The sequence below is a fragment of the Neovison vison genome, chromosome 7 (assembly GCF_020171115.1).
Source record: "Neovison vison isolate M4711 chromosome 7, ASM_NN_V1, whole genome shotgun sequence".
Taxonomy (NCBI): Eukaryota; Metazoa; Chordata; class Mammalia; order Carnivora; family Mustelidae; genus Neogale; species Neogale vison.
The window spans coordinates 151,280,957-151,303,354 of NC_058097.1; the positions used below are offsets into that span (position 1 = coordinate 151,280,957).

Consider the following 22,398-nt stretch of genomic DNA (forward strand, 5'->3'; position numbering starts at 1 on the left):
TGTGGGAGAAAGGTGGTGATGCTATGCCTAGGCTCCGCCCCCTGTCTTGGAGCCGAGACAGTCGGGCCGCTGAAACTCGGGCCAATCAGAAGGGAGGCTCCTGGATGGCATGGTAACTATTCTACCCTTTCCTTGCCCCAGTCCGCGGGCGGTGATGGGAAGGCTTCCCCATAGTACTGCCCGCACTTCCTGGTCAGACCACGTGCGGAGTCGGAGGGCCCTTGGGAGGTCTGTCTCTTCGAGTAGCTTTCCTACAGCTGCTCTGAGGCCCCAAAACCTGGCCTCCTGGTTTCCCAACCCATGCCACCCCTATCACAACCTTTCCCTCTCTGAATCCCTAGAATAGACGCTCTAAGCATGCCCTAAGGAAACGGCTCAGCGTAGGATATGTTACAAATGAGGATTTTTGGAACTTCTTAACCACCTGCACTTTAGGATCTCCTGTTTATTCTTAAAGGTCTGGTTCAAATATGCCCACCTTCTCTGGGATACATTCCCGGATATCAGAGAGTTGGGCTAATGCTTCGGCAGGCTTCTGTTACAGCCTTGTCACTTTGTATCCTACTGTTTACTTTTCATTCCTCTGTGCCTAGGCTCTTAGAGGTCAGACCTGCATTTTACTCATTTGAGTTTCTTCCCCCTCCCCCACTTGACATTACAGGGGAGAAAGTTGAGCATGTTCTAGAAAATAGACTTAGTGACTGAGGGTCCCCCACAGAATAGCAGGAACTGTCCTCAGAAAGCAAAATGTATTCAGGCTACCTCTCCACCACCACCTTCTGCTTGGAAGATTAATACAAAATGAAAACGGGCTCTGCCCAAAAGTAGATGAACTTAAATTGAGGGTTGGGTGGTAGCAAGGGATTAGAAATAACTCATTTGTCAAAGAGTGGAGTGGTTGTAAAGATGAAATAAGATAATGGATAGGAGAAATCTGGTACATTGTAGATGCTCAAAGGAAAAAAATATATATGGATGGTCAAATGCAAAGGCTAGTTTAAACATCTGACTTCAGGCACTTGTCCCCTGCTCTGCATCCAAACATCCCTTCCTCTCCTCCACCCTCCCTTGCCTGTGTTCTACATTAAAAATTCATTAACTCTTCCTGGATAATTTACTGGAGTTTCCTCACTGCCCTCATGAAGCTCTGATTTCCCACCCTCCAGTCCTGAGACCCAACTATGATTAAGCCTCTCCACTACTTATTTATTCTGGTATCCCTAGGGCCCCCCACACATTAGGTCCACATTAAATGTGCGACCCATGAATTAATGAATTATTGTCTTAAGTAGAATAATAGTAAAGTGTGGGACTTTTGAGTCCATGAACCCTGGGTTTAAATCTGAGCCTAACCATTTATTAGCTGTGTGAACTTGGGCAAATTTCTTAACACCTGAACTTCAGTTTCCTTGTTTGTAAAATGAGGGTAGCAACTGTAATTTTAGGGTTGTTGGGAGAATTAAATGAGATAAAGCATTTAGTATGGTACCCAGTATACACGGAGCCCTCAATAAATGATAATTTTTCTTATTCTTTAAAAATATCAAGAAATTCCTGGGGCGCCTGGGTAGCTCAGTCATTTAAGCGTCCGGCTTTTGATTACAGCTCAGGTTGTGATCTCAGCATCGTGAGATCGAGTCCTGAGTCAGGCTCCATACTGAGCGTACAACCTGCTTCACATTCTCTCTCCCCCTCTGCCCCTCCTGCCCCCTGCTCACACAGGCATGCACACTGTCTCCAAAATAAATAAATAAATAAATAAATATCAAGGAATTTCCATTGTAAATATTCTAAGATGTGGCTTCTGACACAAATGGGGCTCAAAAGTATGTTTTGAGTGAATAAGTAAATATATTCAGTCCAAAGTACTAGTGGGTATATAGGAACTGGGATTCTTAAATAGTGCATACTTGTGGGAAGACAGGAGGGGGAGACATTGGATGAGGGGTGCCACAAGGAGAAATTTCCTATAACTCTGGTGATTTCTACTTAGCAGAACTTCTTGTTAGGTCCTCTGGTAGGCATGTGGCCCACAAGCTCGTCATTCCCAGGTACCTCTCTAGGAAGGAATTTGTGGACCTCATACTCTTACTCTGTCCAATTCTCACAACACCCCTTTGATTATTATCATCTTCCTTCTTCCCCTCTAAAGAAAAGTTGTTTTGTGCATGCTTACAAAAGCTTGCTGAGCCAAATCCTCTCCTGGGCATCAGGAGCCCAGAAAGGTCCACATGTCAACACTCTGCTCTGGCCAGGAGAGACAAAGCAAAGGAAAGTCTAACTCTGTTTAGGAACCCCCAGTCTCTCAAATACATACTCTGGGAACTGACCCTATGCAGCTTTGAAGCACTGGTGTTCAGGGAGGAGACAGGACCCTTAAGGACCACAGAATCAGGGAAGGGCAAGAGACTTCCTTTCAGAGTGATGGTCTAGATTTCTTATGTGGTGCATTGGAACGAGTGGCAGAATTGGAATCAAACAGCTAAGTTCAAGTGCCAGTCTCGCTACTTTTCAGACCTTGCACAAATTATTTAAGTATTCTGTGACCCAGCTTCCTTGTCTATAAAATGGGCACAAAACTCCCTATGTTGTAAGGTGGTTGTAAACGTCAAATAAGGGAATTTGCAAAGGACCGGGTACATTTGACACACAGTAAGAACCCAGTAATTGTTGATTTCCTTCCTCTTTCCCTACAACCTGATAGGGAAGGATGATGTTTATAAATAGCATATAATTAGATTTTCATAAATCTTGTGTGGATACATTTGACTTTGAACTACAGCATTTAAAGAATTAACTAGTATATTCAGGAATTTATCTAACTTTTTTTTATTTGTCCTTCCTGTTCTGTTTCCTTCTTTTACTCTTTTTTTTCATTTTGATTCTTTTATAATAATAACTTTACTTTTTTTTTTTTTTGAGGCCCAGTTCTGCCAGATTTTTAAAAAATTGAGTTATAGAGGCACCTGGGTGACTTAGTTGGTTAAGTGTCTGCCTTTGGCTCAGGCCATGATCTCACAGTCCTGGGATTGAGCCCTGCATAGAGCTCCTTGCTCAGCGGGGAGCCTGCTTCTCCCTCTCCCTCTGCCCCTCCCTCTGCTTGTGCTCTCTGCTTCTCTCTCTCTGTGTCAAATAAATAAAATAAAATCTTTTAAAAAAATTTTAAAGTAAAATTGAGATATAACTCACATAACATAATATTTATCCATTTAAAGTATACAATGCAAAGGGCTTTAGTACAGGTGACTCTTGAAAAACATGGATTTGAACCTGGCAGGTCCACTTATTTATTTTGTCTTTAAACATTTATTTATTTGGGGCACCTGGGTGGCTCAGTGGGTTAAAGCCTCTGTCTTCAGCTCAGGTCATGATCCCATGGTCCTGGGATCGAGCCCCACATCGGGCTCTCTGCTCGGCGGGGAGCTTGCTTCACCACCTGCCCCCTGCCCCCCGCCGCCTCTGCCTGCCTCTCTGCCTACTTGTGATTTCTGTCTGTCAAATAAACACATAAAATCTTAAAAAAAAAAAGAGAGAGATTGATTTATTTATTTGAGAGAGAGAGAGCAGGAGCGGTGGGAGGGACAGAAGGAGAGAATCTCAAGCAGACTCCCTGAGCAGGGAGGACCCTGAGATCATGACCTGAGCTGAAACCAAGTGTCAGACGTTCAACAGATTGAGCCTCCCAGGCACCCCTGAGTAGGTCCACTTATAAGAGAATATTTTTCAGTAAGTATAATATAGTACTGTAAATGTATTGTCTCTCCTTTATGATTTTCTTAATAATATATTATTTTCTACAGCTTATTTTATTGGAAGAATACAGTATGTTTTATATATATATATATATATATATACACACACACACACACAAAGTATGTGTTATATCAAGCATTTAATGTTATCGGTAAAGCTTCTGCTCAACAGTAGACTCTTAGTCGTTAAGGTTTTGGGGAATCAAAAGTTATACTTGGATTTTGGACTGTGAGGGGTTAGTCTCCAATACCTGTATTGTTCAAGGATCCACTATATTCACAAAGTTGGGGAATTATCACCACTATCTAATTCTAGAAGATTTTCATAACCCCAAAAAAGAAATCCCAGACCATTAGCAGTCATTCCACATCTCCCGCTTCCCCCAGCCCTTGGCAACTACTGATCTACTTTTGTCTCAATGAATGTGCCCATCCGGACATTTCCTATAAATGGAATCATACAATATGTGGACTTTGTGTCTGACTTCTTTCACTTAACATAATGTTTTGAAATTTCATCCATGTTGTAGCACTTCATTCCATTTTATGGTAGAATAACATTCCATTTTATGGATAAGCCGTATTTCATTTATACACTCAAAAGTTGAATGACATTTGAGTTTCTACCTTGTGGCTACTATGAATAATGCTGCTATGGATACTCGTGTACAAGTTTTTTGTGGACATACGTTTTCAGTTCTCTTGTGTTTATACCTAGGAATGGATTTATGGGGTCCTATAGTAACCCTGTGTTTAACTTTTTGAGGAACTACCAGACTGTTTGCCAAAGTGGCTGCACTATTGTATATTCCTGCTAATAGGAGATGAGGGTTCCAGTTTCTCCATGTCCTTGCCAACACTTGCTATTTTCCTTTCATTATTATTATTATAGCCATCCTAGGGGCTATGAAGTGACAACTCATTGTGGTTTTCATAAACATTTCCCTAATGACTAATGATGTTGACCACCTTTTCAATTGCTTATTTTTTTTAAAGATTTTATGCATTTATTTGACAGAGAGAAATCACAAGTAGATGGAGAGGCAGGCAGAGAGAGAGAGAGGGAAGCAGGCTCCCCGCTGAGCAGTGAGCCCGATGCGGGACTCGATCCCAGGACCCTGAGATCATGACCTGAGCCGAAGGCAGCGGCTTAACCCACTGAGCCACCCAGGCGCCCTCAATTGCTTATTTTGCATTTAAATCTCCACTTTCTTACCATTCTTTTGAATTATTTTGTTTTTCCTTCTGCCAGTTTAGAAATTAAATTATCTTCTTATATAATTTTAGTCATCTCCCTAGAAGTTACCACGTGCATTCCTAAGTGTGATGCTAATTAGTACCTTTATAGGTATAATAAGCCATAGGGAGTTACTAAATAGTTTGCAGCAAGGGAGGCATGCAATCAGACCTGTTTTTTTGTTTTGTTTTGTTTTGTTTTGTTTTGTTTTTTAAGAAGAGCCAATGTGGCTGTAAGTGGAGGATGATGAAGAGCTAAAAGGACAAGGAGGGTGCCTGGGTGGCTCAGTGGGTTAAGCCGCTGCCTTCGGCTCAGGTCATGATCTCAGGGTCCTGGGATCGAGTCCCGCATCGGGCTCTCTGCTCGGCAGGGAGCCCGCTTCCTTCTCTCTCTGCCTGCCTCTCTGCCTACTTGTGATCTCTCTCTCTGTCAAATAAATAAATAAATAAAATCTTAAAAAAAAAATAAAATAAAAGGACAAGGAGGCCAGGGAAGGAGACCCACAGGAAGCTTTCCTTGACAAGTGCATCCTGCATTCACTTCTTTTCTGCTTCCCACCTCTCCACCATCCCCCATGCTACTGGGGGCTGGGACATCCCTGTAAATAAATGACTGGTCAGCTTTGGGGTATCTGGTATGTGTGTGTGGATGGGGGAGTGGAGCAGTGATGATGGCCAAAGCTGGAAAGGGGTGGTGCTATTTCAGGCACAGGCCTCTCTGGGGTATGTCCAGGCACGAGGCAAACCAACCAGGAGGGCAGGAGACATTGGAAGGCTTCAACAGCAGCAACAGCTACTTGGATGATGAGCAAATGCCCATTTGGCAAACACCGAGTACCCGCTGAATGAAGGAGAGACTGGAGGCTTAGATGCTTGTTCAACTTCTTTATCTGTACAAAGATTCCATCACACTTACCTCACCAGATTATTAAGAGTATCAAATTAGAAAGGGTACAGAAAGTTCCTGGCACCTAGTTAGAACTCATTGTTCTCTTCTGTTTTTCCTCACATAAATCAAGGTAGCTGATAGGCTTTCGAACTGGCAGTGGACGAAACAGATTCAGAGAGGGTCAGTGACAGCTGTGGTCACACTGCAGAAAAGGCTCAATCAGGACTGGTTCAAGCTGTAGCTTCCACATGGGGTCCTAATAGCCATGATGTAGTGAGTATTTTCCACATGCCTGGCACACTGCTATTTTACTTCATTTAATTCTCACAGCAACGCTGTGCTGTGGATATTCCTAAAACCATCTTACAGATGAAGAAACTGAGATTCAGGACTGTATGGTGAATTGCCCCAATCACCAAAGAATTAAAGCCAAGATTAATGCACCTCAAGTTTCAGACGTTGGGGGTAGTCTGGAGGCAGAGAGAAGGGACCCAGTCTCAGGAAATGGTATTTAGAGCCAAAGTAACAGACAAGGTGTCAAGACAGGGAATAAAGGCCAGAAGCAGGCATCTGTGGGTTGGAGCTAAACAAAAAGGGCTGACACAAAGCCCTAAGGTAGGAAACCTACATCTTGTTAATGAAACTAAAAGGAAATCGTTCTTTTAGTAAAGTTTTATGAATTGTTCATTTGTCCTGAGACCTTGGAGGATAGGGTGGAGGAGAGTTCAAGGTCAACAAAAGAAGTTTTTAGATTAAGGCACCCAGGGGTGCCTTAAGTGTCTGTGTTCTGCTCAGGTCCTGATCCCAGGGTGCTCGGATAGAGTCCCACATTGGGCTCCTTGCTCGACAGAGAGCGTGCTTCTCCCTCTGCCAGCTTCTCCACATACTTATGCTCCCCACCCTCCTGCTCCCCAACAAATAAATAAAAAAAATAAATAAAAGGCATCACCCCTCCAGACTTGGAGCCCACAGGAGAGAGAAATCTCTAGGTTTCCACCATTGCCTGGCTAGGGCCAGCCACATGGAGGGCCTAGGCTGAATAAATGAACAAGAGTTAACACATGAAAAAGAGCTCTGGTAAATTCATCAAATCTGAGCCTCTGTATGCCCACCTGCAAAGTGGCGATTAGTATAGCTACCTTGTGGGGTTAACATTATACAGTTGACGCCCCCCCTTTTTAAATTTTATTCATTTATTTGAGAGAGAAAAAGAGGGAGGAGAGAGAGAGAGAAAGAGGGAGAAGCAGACTCCCTGCTGAGCAGGGAGCCCAATGCGAAGCTCAATCCCAGGACCCCAAGACCACGACCTGTGCTGAAGGCAGATGCCCAACTGACTGAGCCACCCAGGCGTCACTATACAGTTGACTCTTGAACAACACAGGGGTGAGGAGTGCTGAACCCTGGCACAGTCAAAAATCCATCTATAACTTTTGACCCCTCCAGAACCTAACTACAGATAGCTACTGTTGACCAAAGCCTTACTGATAACAAACTCAATTAACACATAGTTTGTATGTTCTGTGTTTCATATTCTGACAATAAAGTAAGCTAGAGGCAGAGAGAACATCTTATTCAGAAAATCATAAGAGAAGGCTCAGTTGGCAGATCATGTGGCTCTCAATCTTGGGGTTTTAAGTTTGAGCCCCACTTTGAGTGCGTAGTCTACTGTAAAAAAATATAGTTTTTAAAGAAAGTCATAAGGAAGAGAAAATGCATTTACACCACTGTGCTCTCTATATATACATATAAAAAATTCACGTATAAGTGGACCTGTGCTGTTCAAACTCACCATCGTTCCAGGGGCAACCGTATGGGGATTAAGAGAATGCCCTTAGGGGTCAGACCCTGATCCTGGTTCTGACATTTGTAACTGTGTGAATAGGTAACATATCTTTCCTGTTTTACACTGGTGAAACGGAAATAGTAATAGTATTTACCTCATGCGGTTTTTATGAGGGATTAAATGGGATAATGCATAAAAAGTAAAAAAAAAAAAAAAAGTCCTTGGAAGACAGAAAGTGCTCAAAAGGTGCTAATTATTACTGTGGGGATTTAAATAGGAAAATGTGATGGTGACCATGTCTAGCTCGGGAGGTCCTTTACCACCTGCAGGTGCTCTGACAACCCCCGAGTCCTCCTCAGGTTCCTTTATGGGTCAATCAGAGTGGAGAGGGACCCCTGGAGGCTGGTTTCTGGGATTCCACACTCTCTTGGCGGGGAGTGACCGGGGCGGAGCGGAGGAGAGCCTTGCTCTGCTCTGTAGGACAGGACAGGGCGCCCTCTCCTGATCAAAGGTGGGAACGGTTCTGGCCCAGAGCTTTTGGGATGGTTCTCACTGATCTCTCTCTACCCATAAAGTGCTCTTCCCTTTGCTCGAATCGGCTCTGGGGAGCAAAGTTAGGGAGGGGGCGTTGAGGTTGGGGCAAAGCTGTTGTAATGTTTCAGAAGGGCGAGGCTGGACAATTCGGCTAGAATGGGAGCGTGGGCAGGAGGCACTGAGGTTAGGAAATTGGAGAATTCGGGCCCTGTTGAGTTAATTTTATGTTCTTTCAACAGGTGATGGAACACAGCTGAGAGGTAAGGTGACAAGGTGGCTTATCCAACGAGTCAAAACCAGGGGTCGAGGGCTCTTCCGGCTGTCCCCACGCAGCGGGAATTAGTGGAGCCGCCGAGAGCTGGAGAGCATGGCACCAGGGAACGCGGGATCGAGGGGGACAGCCAAGGGTCTAGGTCCGCAGGAGTGGGGAGGAGCCAACGGAGGATCTGGGCGCAGTTTCCTCCCCAAGCGCGCTGGCCCCGCCCCCGCCGTTCCCGCTCCCGCCCGCCCCCCGCCGCTTGCCCCAGGCCCGGCCTGGGCTCCGCTCGGGTTCCCCCAGCGCCCGGCCCGCGCTGATGCGGCCTCTTCGCCGCCACATCCTGGGTGAGTATGGGGATGGGTGTGCTGGACTGCCGGGCAACCCCACTTGGGGGAGCTCCGCCACGCGGTCCGGCCTCCTCAAGGCCCAGCCCCACGCTCTGACGGTGCTTGCCCAGGATCTGCTGCTGTCCAGACTTCTAAACCAACCCTTCTCCCCCTCTACTCTCCGTCATGGTGGCTGGGTGTGCATTGGTTGAGCTCTCCCTTCTCTTCACAAGGACTGTTGGTTGGCATTTCTCTTTAGGTGCGGGGGATGGAGGTGTGTGTTTTGGGGGGCCTGGAAACCCATGAAGGAATTTCAAATCCCACCTCTGTCATTTATTAGCCTGTGACCTTGCACAAGTGTTTTAAACTTCCCTGAGCCTCAGTTTCCTCTTTTGTAAAATGGAAATACACAGGCAATAGGGCCTACCTCATAGAGTTATAGTGAGGATTACAAGAAACAATGTGCACCAAGTCTATCAACTGCTGTTCATGCTCAGGAGGTGCCAGGTAAGTATGGATTCCTGCTGGAGGCTGAGAAGATCTCTTGGACCTTTGGAGATAAGATAGGGGTACTTCTAAGAAAGCAGTGTCCAGCTAAGTAGTCCCTTTGAAGCAGTTAAGAGCTGACTGGGACTGAACAGCTGCCCTTCAGGTAGTGAGCTCCCTGTCCTGACCTGGAGGAGTAAAATGGCCATGTTTTAATGGCCTTATTACTAATCTAAACCTCCTGATTTTCATGTCCCACAGCTGGGGGAAAGTCCTAGAGTGGTTAGATGACTTGTCCAAGGTCACACAGCTAAAAGGGGAGCCAGCATACCTCGAAGCTGTGGAACAGACCATTCCTCCAGCCTCTTTCTCCACCCACTGCCTTGGGCAGTGCATATTCATTCCCTGATGATCTGGTCTTCAGTTTGGGCATCCCAGTGGTTCCTGAGGGATCCAGAGCTGCTGGGTTGAGGGAGGGAGCTAATGCTGCTACAAGCACAGAATCCAGATTTGGGCTGGGTGTGGAAGTTGTTCCCCTTTCCTCTGGGGACTTACAGTTCATTTGGGGATGATCCAAGAAACGTGTTTAATTTGGGCAGTCACCAGAGCCACTTCCACGTCCCCTGGGAGATCCCTAGCCCCTGAAGAGAGAAAGGAACTTGGGCAATCTGACCTGGCAGAGAGGCTAGTGAGGGAGGATGGAGGAGAACATAGAGGTGTATTCACCCGCTTCTGGAATGTCAAGAGGTGCTTCCTGAGGGTGGGGCCAGGAAGAGTTGGGGCTTGATCGGGCAAGACCTTTGAGTCCAGAAGGGCAGATTCTTTATGAATCTGGAGCCAGCCCTAGTTTGGCCACAAGCAGCGTAAGTTCCAAGGATGGCTCTCCCATCAGGTTCAGCATCGGGCTCTGAGGAAGAACCTTCCTCTCTCTGCGTCTTGGTTTCTCTGTCTTTTGCAGTAGGGCCAGAGCTCATGGACTTGTCTATACAGGATTTGATTTACCGTTCTTTCTCTCATGGACAGGCACCCCTTCTCTCTCCTAATCTGACCTAACCTGACCTTTCTGCCCAGACCTCTGACCCAGAGAGGAAGGGGTCAAAGAAGGCTAGGGTTGTAGTTTGTGATCCTGTGGGCCCCACATCTCCACACTGTGGGCTCTTCCTTCAAGTTGTGTGACACTGAGCAGGTTCTTCCTCCTCTCTTGGACTCAATTTCTCCTTCTATGCACTGATGGAGGTTGGGATTGTTGGTGTGTACTTGGTTATTATAGTTCCTGACCTTCCTATCCTCATCTCGGTGGGGAGTCACAGTCCTCAGGAGCCTTTATCATCTCTGGAGGGGAATGGATAGGCCCCATGGGTACTGGGAAGCCTCCAGAAGCTGACAAGGCAGCTCTTTCCAGCAAACAGCAAACCCAGGCCAGCACTAGGCCTGATTCTGCAAAGCTTTTCACCCCCAGAGCACGTGAGGCAGCAGGTGGGGAGGAGCACGGGGTTAGGGCCCTACTGGCTTCCATGGAGGCCTTGCTGCTGTGCTCTGTGGTGCAGGCACACAGAACCTGGGAAGGGATTGAAGGTACAGAAGGTCCAGGGCCAGTGGGTGAAGCAGAGAGAGCTGATGGGAGGCCCTGAAGCCTGGAGGCTCAAAGGCCTGGGGGAGAAGATGGGCCCTTCCGTCCTTTGGGAGGTTTTAGGGTTGGTTCCTGAAACAAGAGAGACCAGTTAAACCAGCTCCTGCTGTAAAGCCAGCTGTAAGGGAGAAGAGGTTCTCCCTATCCGTTCAAGCCTTGTTTTACCACAGAGTGGGTTTATTGTCTTTCCTCTGAAATTGAGGATGAATATTCTCTTGGGATCTGAGTCAGTCTTCTTCGGGACAGGAGCTGTCCAAGCCTAGGGGCTAGATGGCTTTCTTCTCAGACCCTTCACCCCATAGCACAGCTAAGACTGAACACAAGGGCTGGCTTTGCCACTGAGTCCTGGCCTTGCTGCCTTGGGTCTTGACAGCACATTACTTCATCCCCAGGTCTGACAAGATGTACCAGGTCCCACTGCCGCTGGACCGGGATGGGACCCTGGTCCGGCTCCGCTTCACCCTGGTGGCCCTGGTCACGGTCTGCTGTCCACTTGTGGCCTTCCTCTTCTGCATCCTCTGGTCCCTGCTCTTCCACTTCAAGGAGACTACGGCCACACACTGTGGGGTAGGGCTTGCCCAGGGGGGTCGGGGAACGATATCTTCAGGCCCAATTGGATCTTTTTGGGATCGTGATTCTGTTGTTAAAGGATTAGCGAGGTCTCCAGTGGGGTCCATCAAACAAATTGGGCTGCTGGAGGTTAGGATGCCTGTAAATCGAGGTCTCAGGAATGAGCCTTCTGCCACTTTCCATGGAAGTCACTAGGGCCTGCAGTCCCTGAAGCTAGGCAGTCCCAGGACCAAGAACCCAATCCTTACTTGATAGCAGGGTAGATTCAGGAGCCCCAGGGTTTTGTGAGGGATGGAGAGAGAACAGGCCTGAGCTAGAAGGAACTGGAGCCTCTTAGTGTGTCACTGTAGGCTGTGCCTGTCTCTAGGGGAATGTGATTCTGTATGAGTGTGTGTGACTGTGAGGGACACAACTATGTGTGGGAGAGACCGTATCTGTGTGTGTCTGGATGAGGGCCTGATGATGATGATGATGATGATGATGATGTGTGTGTGTGTGTGTGTGTGTGTGTGTGTGTGTGGTGTGTTCCATATATGTATATGGGCTATGTTCCTGTTGGCACCCATGCACCTTCTACTCTGGGATATGGCCTGCTGGGCCAGAAGAAAAGACATGAGTTTTCTCTGTAGTATCTCAGAGTAAAGAGGGTGAGCCTTTGTTGACCTCTGTTACACTCCTAGTTCATCTACTGACTCTGTATTACCTGAGACACGGAGACTGAGCCTCCCAATGTCTAAAATCGAGTTGACAATTCCCATCCTCCTCCTCAGGGCCAGGATACAGCTCTAGATAGAGGAAGAATAGGAAGGTCGTTTGGGAAATGGTGAAGGGTGAGGAGCAGAAGGAAGAGGAGGAAAAGGAAATTGTCAGGTTAGAAGGCAGGGCAGGAGAGGAAGAGTTTAGGGGCTGTAGGTAGAAAAGAGGCAGGGCCTGGACATGGACCCTTGCAGTAGCATCAAGAGAGCTCTGTAGGCCCCCACTCATCTCAGATTCCTGCCTCTCTTTAAAGAGTATCTGCTCCAGAAATAGGGCTGCGACTAGGACTGGGACTGGGGTATGGCTGGCAGTATGGAGTGGGGCTTAGTTCCTTTGTTCATATGACTTGAAAGTTTTCCCTCTCCTTGATTCGTCATTGAAGAGCCGTTGGCCTTGAGCTCTGGGCAGCCATTCTGATGAGACCCAAGGCTGGGAGCTATTAGAAAGAACAGAACTGGAAGAAAAGAGGGTGTCCAGGTGATCTGGGTGGGGGGGAGATCATAAAGGGTCCAACCAATGGCCTTTCCTGAGCTAGTTTTTACCTTAGATAATGCTTCAAATGTTTCTCTCATGCTGGTCAACTCCTTTGTATCCTGCAAAACCCTTTTCAAGTGTCACCTCCTTTGAAAAGCCTTTCCTAGCCTCCTTGGGGGCAAACTGAATCACTCTTTTCTCTGGGAGTTCCCTGTTTTATCTTTCCTGCAGTTCTATCACATCATGTTTGTATCTCTGTTCCCCACCAGACTGGGAGCTCCTTCAAGGTGGGCACTACATCTGAATCAGAAAGAATTTGTTGGATAAATAAACAGGACAACCCCCCCCCCACCAACCACCACACACACATACCAGCCCAGTACCCTGGGAAAAAGAAGGCCCGTAGTCATAGCCCATACAGAAAATTATAAGATTTGTATAGCATATGGAGTTAAATGGAGTAGGCTGTTTGCTCTGCCCCACATCACTGTCTCCTGAGGGCTAATGGGATCAATAACTCAGCATACCTGACATATCTAGACCCCATTCTTGGCATACTAGTTAGGGAGCTAAGGCATAGGCATAGTGGCACAGGTACCTAGTCCCTCTGGGTCAGGACTGAGTGAGCTTAGTGACCCAGGGGAGATTTTGTCCCCACTCCCTGGGATGACTGTGTCATAGCCACCTAGGGGCAGTCTAGGTGGATGTCTGCTCTGAATTTCTCACCTAGAGTATTCCCTGAATGGCCAACCCTAGGAATAAAAGAAGTAACTTTAGTCTAACGCATCTATAATTAGATGGCTATGCCTCTGCTTGCATATATCCAGTGATGCGGCACTTCCTTCCTCTCCAGACAGCCTATTCCAAGGAGGCCTAGTAACTAACAATTAGCAAGCTGTTTCTTGTAGCAAGCGCACTTTCTCTTTCTGATGAATCTCTGCTTTTGCTCTGGCTCTGCTTTGGGAAACTGAGAGCTCCTTTCTCCTCCTGGTGTCAAGCCAGTCCTACAGAGATGGGACAGCAGTAATTGCGGGGGGTGGGGGCTGAGTTTACTCTTATTGTGTAGCATAGCTCCACTTCTTTCGGGCAAACCTCACAGGACATGCACCCCTAGCATTGGCCCAGTTGGTCACTCCTCTCTCTATCCGAGGCCCTGCTATAGGCATAGGACTTCCTATGGCTTGGGTAGTAGAGGCAAAAGCAGGACCATTGCATTCCTATTACTGGCTGTTAGACCCCTGTTAGGGCGTCTTGGGCTGATGTTAGCTGCTTCTGCAGAGGAGGCTGGACACTGATATGGCGTATTCAGGCCCATCTAGATCTCATTTGGATCCTGAATCTGTTGTCCTATGACTAGCTGGCTCTCCAGTGAGGCCCAACAGACTTACTCTGGCTCCCAGCAAAAAGGGGTGAAATCCTATTCTGCTTTCTCCCTTTCCCTTCCCAGAAACCTGCCTGTTTCCCAGGACACAACCCTCAGAAAGGTCCCTACGCCCATCCCTGGCAAGGAAGCTTCCGTAGGCTCATTAGCCACTATCACTCTTATCTTTGCAGAGTGTTCCAGAGTTTATGATATGGTTTTGTTGGTTTTGGGAGGGCTGTGTGCTTGGGCAGGCGTGGAGATCTAGGCTCCGTGGGTGGGAGGGTAGGCCCTGGGGAACTAGGGGTGGGACCCTCCAGTCTTAGAATAGTCTCAGTCTGGCTAGAGCTCTCAACTCAAGCCTCGGATCCATCCATCAGCACCCAGTGTGAGTGTTGCCAGTGCGAGCCCCCTCCCCCATTTCCCTGATGCTGAGCTGGACTAGTGGACTGGTGTTCCCTTAACGGAGGGAGGTATGTGTCCCAAGGGAAGTTTGGTCCTAGGACTTTTAATACAAAGCCATTTCTGTCTGTCCCCCGAGAAGGGAACCCAGCTTGCAAGTCATGGTGGTTGGGGCAGGGGGAGGTGGGAGGAGGGAGTTCTCTGCTTAGAGGGAAAAGAGAAGAGAAGAAGGTCAGTTCCTTTGGGCTAGGTCTGTCCTTGCTAGGTCCGGCCCAGCAGACAGGCTCAGGGTGAGTGGAGAAGATTCCTGTGGCCCTTAGATTCCCATAACCTTTGGACTGGGTGACATGGTCTTTGCAGAGAGGAAGGAGATGGAGGTCTGGGCCTCGGCAGGGACCCTGGTATCTTGAAATGACAGTACTGCTGGCCTGAGGCTTGGATCATTCTGAGCCTGGGGGTGGGCTGGTGGACAGACTGTGACCCCAGTGAAATGTTCAGGGCACTCCCACTGTTCCTGGTTGAACTTGGGTGAAGAGCAGGAATGTGGTCAGACGGGGTCAGTGGGAGGGCTGAGACTGAGCCAAGGGTCCTTCATTTAGGTTATTTGGCCTGAAGAAAGCCTTGACTTGGGAGCTTTAGACTGTCAGGGGCTGAAACCTTAGTTCTAATGTTTGATCCTGGCATAGTTCTCTCCTTCTGTGGAACAGAAATAACAACCTTTCTACCTCTGACCCTTCTGAGTGGGTATGTGCCAAAGGGATTCCTAAGAGCTGACCCTGCCTGACCGAGTGGCTCCCTCCCCATCTCTCTCTGCTCTCCTGATCTTCTGCACTGCTTTTCTTTTCCCCTTGCATTCTTTCTACTCTGGCTCTTCGCTCTACCCAGAGGAGCCAGGTCCAGAAAAGTCCTCAGTTCCTGAGGCCCACGTGTCCCACCAGGCCCTAAGTCGTGCCCCTCACCCTGCTTGGGCACCACTCCATACAGGATGTTCTCTGCGGCCTCACAGCCCTTGGACCCAGATGGGACTGTGTTCCGGCTCCGCTTCACGGCCGTGGTCTGGTGGATCATCACTTTCCCCATGTTCGGCTTCTTCTTCTGCATCATCTGGTCTCTGGTGTTCCACTTTGAGTACACAGTGGCCACTGACTGTGGGGTGAGTGCCATGCTCCCTTGCACCTGGGTCAGGGCCAGGTCAGGGCCGGGTTGGGAGATGGCCATGAGAGTGGAATCAGAGAATAGGAGAGGAGGTGGAGAGTCAGAGAGAGGGGAAGGGATGAAGGGATAGTGGGGGGGAAGTCAGAGTTGGGAGAATTTGTGGGGAGACACTCAGTGAGAGTGGAGTCACAGTCCTCTAAGAGAAGCCACAGAGGGGAGAGGAAAGGAGGGGAATAGGTAAAAGAGGTCATGAGAGGGAGGAGGAGGCTGAAGAAAGTCCAGACTGGTAAGGAAGCCAAGAATGGGGAGTCAGATGCAGCCAGGAGACATCGTAGTTGGGCTTAGCTGAGACTGGGGCCTGGCCAAGAGGACCCCCAAGCCTTGCCCTGGAATCTTCTAGTTTGGTTTCTCCCTCTGACAACCTTGGGCCCCACAACTTGTGTCCACTCAGGGCTCTGCTAGCTAGAAACCTAAATGGACTTCCTGCCTCTATGAGCAGTCCACCAGGCCTTTCTGAGGGCCCAGGGGTAGAGTTTTGGGTTAGAGGCATGGAACTGAACATTCACTTGCCCTTAGCCTCTCATCCTACACGAGACAGTCCTAGACACAGATAGTCAGGCACAGTGAGATGGGAGGCACTGTGATAAAGGGGAGCACAGGGATCACGGGGCCCAGAGCAAGCACTTAGTGTAGCCTAGATGTTGGGGAAGACTTCCTTCCTGAAGCAGGGGGCATTGCAGCTATAGGGGTAAAGAAGGATTTTGTGAATGCCAGGCTGACAACTTCTGATTTTATCCAGAGGGCAGTGGTGAGCTTTGGAACAATTTTAAGCAGGAAAGGGACATGATCAGATTTATGCTTTAGAAGACCATTCTGGCTCCTGAATAGAGAATATTTGTAAGGGCAGGGAGCAAGTATAGGGAGAGAAGTGAAGAGGTTAGTGCAGTAATTCACACTACTGGGGAGACCAGAGCTAAAATAAGGATTATGAGGCTAGAGAGTTGAGGATCGAGTCCAGAGAAGGGCAGCAGGTTGAATTGTAGGGATGAGAGGTTGTGTCCAGTTGGCAAGGGATGGGGGTAGTAGACAGAAAAGTCATCCATAACTTTGGGGATTTTTGACAAAGGAATTAATCTCTATTGGTGAAATCTGAGGTGCTATGGTAGGGAATTTTTTGGACCCCCACCCTTTATACCATGTGAATTTCTGACCTACTGCCCCACCATAGATCCACTGAGTCAGGTCTTCCATGCCAGTGGAGGGTTTGTGTTCTTGGGGAAAAGTGGTTATGTTCCCATCTCAGCACACTTAGCTCTGAGCTCATGGTGAAACTTAAGGTGAACTGGGTAGCTGGTCTCTGATAGCTCCTGATGTTGCTGGCACAGCTGGTGAGCGGGGAACTCGTGTGCTTTGGATGGGGAGACATATGTGAATATCTATACCTGATTATACGTGTGTGTGTATGTGTATGTATGTGTATCAGTGTGTCTGTGCATGTGTGCATGAGAGGGGTGGGGGAGAGAAAGATAAGAAGAAGATGCCTGCTCTTAGCAGCCGTCCTCCACCCATACTCTGAGAGGAGTTTATGAAATCCCCTTCCTTCAGAGGCATCCCCCAAGCTCTTTGCCATCTCTTTACCTGTTTTCCAGCATCAGTCAGGACTCTGGGCTCTCCCAGCCAAGCTGTAGAAGCTCATGCTCGTACACACACATACACACACCACACACACACACACATACACACACACAAGCACAAGCACACACACACACACAAGCGCGCACGTACACACACACACACACACACACACAAAAGCTCAGGCTGGTTCCACTCCCCTTAAAGTAGCTAGGGTTGGGGCAGGAGTTTTCAGAATGAATATTCTAGGAAGTGGAGGCAGCACTTTTACTAACCTTACTGAGGGGACCTAACTCAGAGGGGCAGAACAGTAAGGAGGCTTGGAGGTCTCAGAAATCTCTGGCAAAGGTATGATTCTCACCTCTCTCTCATATGCAGTCTTCCCATCTTCAAGAAGCACATAGCTGACGAGCTCTTTGTAGGATTTTCAGGGAAGTAGGTCATATGAAAGCCATCACCATAGCCATTTGTGCCGCAGATGCTCTGTATACATTATATTCAGTATCTGCAATCATCCTGCAAGGTAGGTGGTAGTATCCCTATTTTGTCGGTGAGGAAATCGAAGCTCTGAAAAGGGAAGTGACCTGCTCAAGGTCACTCAACTCATAAAGGCAGAGATGGGGGGCGCCTGGGTGGCTCAGTGGGTTAAGCCTCTGCCTTCAGCTCCGATCATGCTCTCAGGGTCCTGGGATCAAGTCCCGCATCAGGCTCTTTGCTCAGCAGGGAGTCTGTTTCCCCCTCTCTCTGCCTACTTGTGATCTCTGTCTCTCTCTGTCAAATAAATAAATGAAATTTAAAAATTAAAAAAAAAAAAAAAAAGGCAGAGATGGGATACTGACCTGGGTTTGTGTGGCTCCAGAGCCTCTTTACTGACAACTCAGAGTGTCTGAGCCTGGTCTCAAGCTAAGGTGTCTCAAGCCATCGCCTTGAGAGCAGCACCCTCTCTCCAAGAGCTCTGCACTTAGCTTCCTCTGATAGTGCTGAGGGCAATCTGTCTCCTTTTCTGGGAAGCCTTCGAAGCCCCTGGCTGATGAGCCCCCAGGCCAACCCCTGCTCTGTGAGCTGCCTCCATCTTCCTTCCCAGCCTTGATGGAGACCGCATCCCCATTAAGAGAAAGGAAAAGATCTTCTAGAACTGCACCTCTGAAGCCTGGCCCTGCTCTGGCTTTTGCTGGAAGTCTAAAAAAAGCCACAGAAAGTGTGTACAACAGGCTAATAGCTTTCAGCTTTTCAAGAATCCTCTAGAAATGTAGATTCCCATAGTCCAGACTGGCTACATTCTCACACGATCCCCAGTGAGTTACATGCACATTCAAGGTAGAAGCATTGTTCTAGGCCTGGAGTCTGAGAGGTCCTCCTCCTAGCCCTGGCTCTCCTGTCAGCATCTATACTGTTCACTCATCCCTCATCATGCAGACAATACACCTATCCTCACAGCTGTGTGTGTGACCTCCTCCTCCTTCCTCAACTTTAAAGAATAGTGCTCCGGTTCCTTAAGGAATGAGGAGTTCCAGCTTTGAGAAAGATGAATGGGGGAGATGCTCAAGAAAGGGGTCCTTTTCTTAGACTATCCAGGTTAAGAGCACCTACCTTCTTTTTTTTTTATATATAAAGATTTTATTTATTTATTTGACAGAGAGAAATCACAAGTAGATGGAGAGGCAGGCAGAGAGAGAGAGGAAGGGAAGCAGGCCCCCTGCTGAGCAGAGAGCCCGATGCGGGACTTGATCCCAGGACCCTGAGATCATGACCTGAGCTGAAGGCAGCGGCCCAACCCACTGAGCCACCCAGGCGCCCCAAGAGCACCTACCTTCTTAAGCATGTTCAGGGTGGGGGGACTCTTCTGACTCAGGTCCCCCCAGGATCTCACAGTACCCTCTACCACCTTGGCACATCTACCTGAAAGAATAAGTGAAGCTGGGAGGAGTCACAAGAACAACTCAGCTGCCCAGTGCATCCAACACTGTCCCAAGGAAGCTCAGGTGGCCTGTCCTCATGACTATCTATCCAATCTAGGATCCTGGGCTCATCGAACCTCCCTCAGGGCCTTATCGAAGGCAAAGCTCTGTGCTACGGGCTCAGAGAGCATCTGAATCTGTCTCCAGCTTCTGTAGCCATGTAGAGTCCCATCAAGTCCCTGCACACACCCCAGCCTGCCCAGGGAATGAGAACAAGCACCCTGGTGGAGGGGGGGTACCTGGCAGGGACTTCTCCCAGGAGCATTCTGGGGGTGCGTGGAGGATCTCCTGGAAGGAGAGGGGCTGGAGTGGGGCCTCAGGAGAGCCAGGGTGATTCTGAAGGAGGGAGAAGGCTCTCCAGGTGGGTGGGGCTGGCAGAAGCCTGTCCCCAGACAGCTCACAACTCTCTAGGTGCCCAATTATCTGCCCTCGGTGAGCTCAGCCATCGGTGGGGAGGTGCCCCAGCGCTACGTGTGGCGCTTCTGCATCGGCCTGCACTCGGCGCCTCGCTTCCTGGTGGCCTTTGCCTACTGGAACCACTACCTCAGCTGCGCGTCCCCGTGTCCCGGCTACCGCCCGCTCTGTCGCCTCAACTTCGGCCTCAACGTGGTGGAGAACCTGGCGCTGCTCGTGCTCACCTACGTCTCCTCTTCCGAGGACTTCAGTGGGTGCCCAGATGAGGGAAGGAGGAGCAGGGAAGGGTTGGGGAGGGCCACCCCTACGCCCGCCCTCTCTCTCGGACCTTAGGATGCTTGGATGCTCCCTGCAGGGCGTGCTCCCAACCCCCTTCTCTCCCCCCAGCCATCCATGAAAATGCTTTCATTGTGTTCATCGCCTCATCCCTCGGTCACATGCTCCTCACCTGCATTCTCTGGCGGCTGACCAAGAAGCACACAGTAAGTCAGGAGGTACGGTCTACCCCTAGTGGGGCTCCAGGCGGCCCAGAGGAACATCCAGGACACCTGTCCTCAGGATGCGGGTCACGGTGAGGTGGGAGCTGGAGTTCCCATGGGAATCTGGGCTGGGGCTGGGACTTGGGGACAGGTGGAGGGTGGTCGAGTGGGTTGAATCTAGGACTATATTCAGGTGGTATGGGAGATTGGAAGATAGCAGAGCTGGGGGACTCCAAGTTGGGGCAGAATGAGGGACAGCACCCAGGGTGCTGTGGGTTAGGAGCAGTATCAGTGGTCTGTGGTACCTCCAGTGTACACACACACACACACACCCCTTTTTTCCCCTTGTAGTACGTGGAGGGGTCAGATTGGTGGGTGACTCCAAGTAACTTTCATATTCCAACTGGCTGAAGTGGGAAGGGCTTCATTATCCTCACGAACGCAGGGATAGGAACATGCCTATCATTGCTGCTGCCCTTGCCCGTACCCCCTTCCATAACCCAGGGAGGTAATACACAGCTCTTAGGAACTGGGGCCAGGAGGGGAGGCTGCCCACACATATCCAAAGGGCCACACAGTGATCAGATAGCCCATCCTCTAGGACCGCAAGTCCTACAACTGGAAACAGCGGCTTTTCATCATCAACTTCATCTCCTTCTTCACGGCGTTGGCTGTCTACTTTCGGCACAACATGTATTGTGAGGCTGGAGGTGAGGCCAGGCTGGGATCCACTGGTGGTCATGTTTTCTGTAGTGTGCATTATGGCAGTAGTCTTGGGGGGCTTGCGCCCACTGCAGAAATGTGGTGGTGATTTACCAAGAGGCCCCGGGGGGGTTGGAGGCAGAAGGCTCACCATGCCCTGTTCTTGTGTTCTCACAACAGTGTACACCATTTTTGCCATCCTGGAATACACTGTCGTCCTAACCAACATGGCGTTCCACATGACGGCGTGGTGGGACTTCGGGAACAAGGAGCTGCTCATTACCTCCCAGCCTGAGGAAAAGCGATTCTAAACCCTTTCTCTTCTGCTAGGAAGGAGGCGGTCCACTGCCCAGAAACTAGAAACAAGACACTACACTCTGGCCTTCCCCGCCCTGTGTCCTCTGTGGGCCGTGCTTAAGTGGGGGAAGGGGGAGAAGAAAGGAGGAAGGGCACAGGACAGGGCTTCAGGCAGCCCTGCTCGCTTCTCCTTTCCCTCACCCCGCCTGAAGGCACAGGAACCTTCAAGCAGCATCACCCTTATCTGAGAGGCCCCAAGAGGCTGAGCTGGCAGGAGAGCTCCACCATCTGGTGCTAAAAAAAGTCCTGAGGTTCGTAACCACCGAATCGGTTCTTGGCCTTTACATAGCCACCTCTTGCTGAGGTCAGGGACCACTGAACAGTGGCTGCTACCTGAAAACCACAGCCATCTCTCACCACCGGGTCATTTGCTTGACTCATGTGTCTACTTATGTTCTGTGCATACCCAGGCCTAGGGCCACCATCCCATGCTAAGTTTGCTCAGGTGTTCTAGCCCTGACTTCACCTCCAACTTAGAGTGTATGCTTCCCTATTTAAGCCTCAGCGTGTCCATGTGGGTGATGGCAGGGGAGGGCTGTAGGATTTGCATGGGCTCTGCCAGTGGTTCTGACACTACTTTGTGGAGGTGGTGTTCTGTACCTAAAGGGCAACCTGCTCCAGAAGGAGTGCTGGCACAGCACGTATTTCCCTTCCATCTGAAATCTCTGGCTTACAGACTCTTCCTCCTTGGCAAAGGTGTGAGGTGGAGTCAAAGGCAGATTCCTGCCCCAAAATGGAAAATGGGCTTTCTGGTGTCCCCTATCCTCCCTACTGCCTCATGCCCTGACCTCTTTGGATTGAACATTTTATTTCAAATAAAATTCTCCCCCCCCACAAAAGCCTGGGCTAGGCTTATCTTTGTTTCATGGAACTGAGGTGAGGGACAGGCTCCAGGATGGAGGTAGTAAGTCCATTGCAAGGTACGATTCCAAGCGGCTTCCCACCTTAGGCCTGGAGTCTTCTAAAGCTGGTCTAAGCCCCAGTTTTGGTGAGCAGGAGTGCCTGAGCTGTCCCTGTTATGACTCTAGGCTTGATAGCTGGGATAACTCAAAAGTCTTCGGTTGAGGCACAGGCTCTTCCAGCCACAGCTCTGTCTGGTAACAACCCTGTCCCCTTGGGGGTGTAAGGGAACAGCTGTCAAACAAATGCATGACTCTGAGCACCTGCCTGCAGGCTGGTGGCTCTCAGCTTCTCCCTTTCTGAGCCTTAGATCAGAGTTTTTTTCTTAGGTTTTGCATCCCAGT

At 49.2% G+C, this 22,398-nt stretch overlaps 1 protein-coding gene across 11 annotated transcripts; it reads left to right on the top strand.

Annotated features, from left to right (window-relative positions):
* Nucleotides 1–53: 53 nt before the first annotated feature.
* On the top strand, nucleotides 54–21,993 carry PGAP2 (post-GPI attachment to proteins 2). 11 transcript variants are annotated; one of them, XM_044258652.1, is made up of 8 exons: nucleotides 54–112; nucleotides 8,434–8,454; nucleotides 11,288–11,462; nucleotides 15,464–15,610; nucleotides 19,614–19,866; nucleotides 20,004–20,110; nucleotides 20,697–20,805; nucleotides 20,978–21,993. In XM_044258652.1, exons 3-8 carry the CDS (start codon nucleotides 11,298–11,300, stop codon nucleotides 21,106–21,108), a joined length of 912 nt encoding a protein of 303 aa, XP_044114587.1. In that variant the 5' UTR covers nucleotides 54–112; nucleotides 8,434–8,454; nucleotides 11,288–11,297; the 3' UTR covers nucleotides 21,109–21,993. The 11 variants fall into 11 exon arrangements, with proteins under 11 accessions (XP_044114587.1, XP_044114590.1, XP_044114591.1 ...); XM_044258658.1 differs by having other exon boundaries at nucleotides 55–112; nucleotides 15,442–15,610; XM_044258655.1 differs by lacking the exon at nucleotides 15,464–15,610.
* The last annotated feature ends 405 nt before the right edge of the window (nucleotides 21,994–22,398 follow it).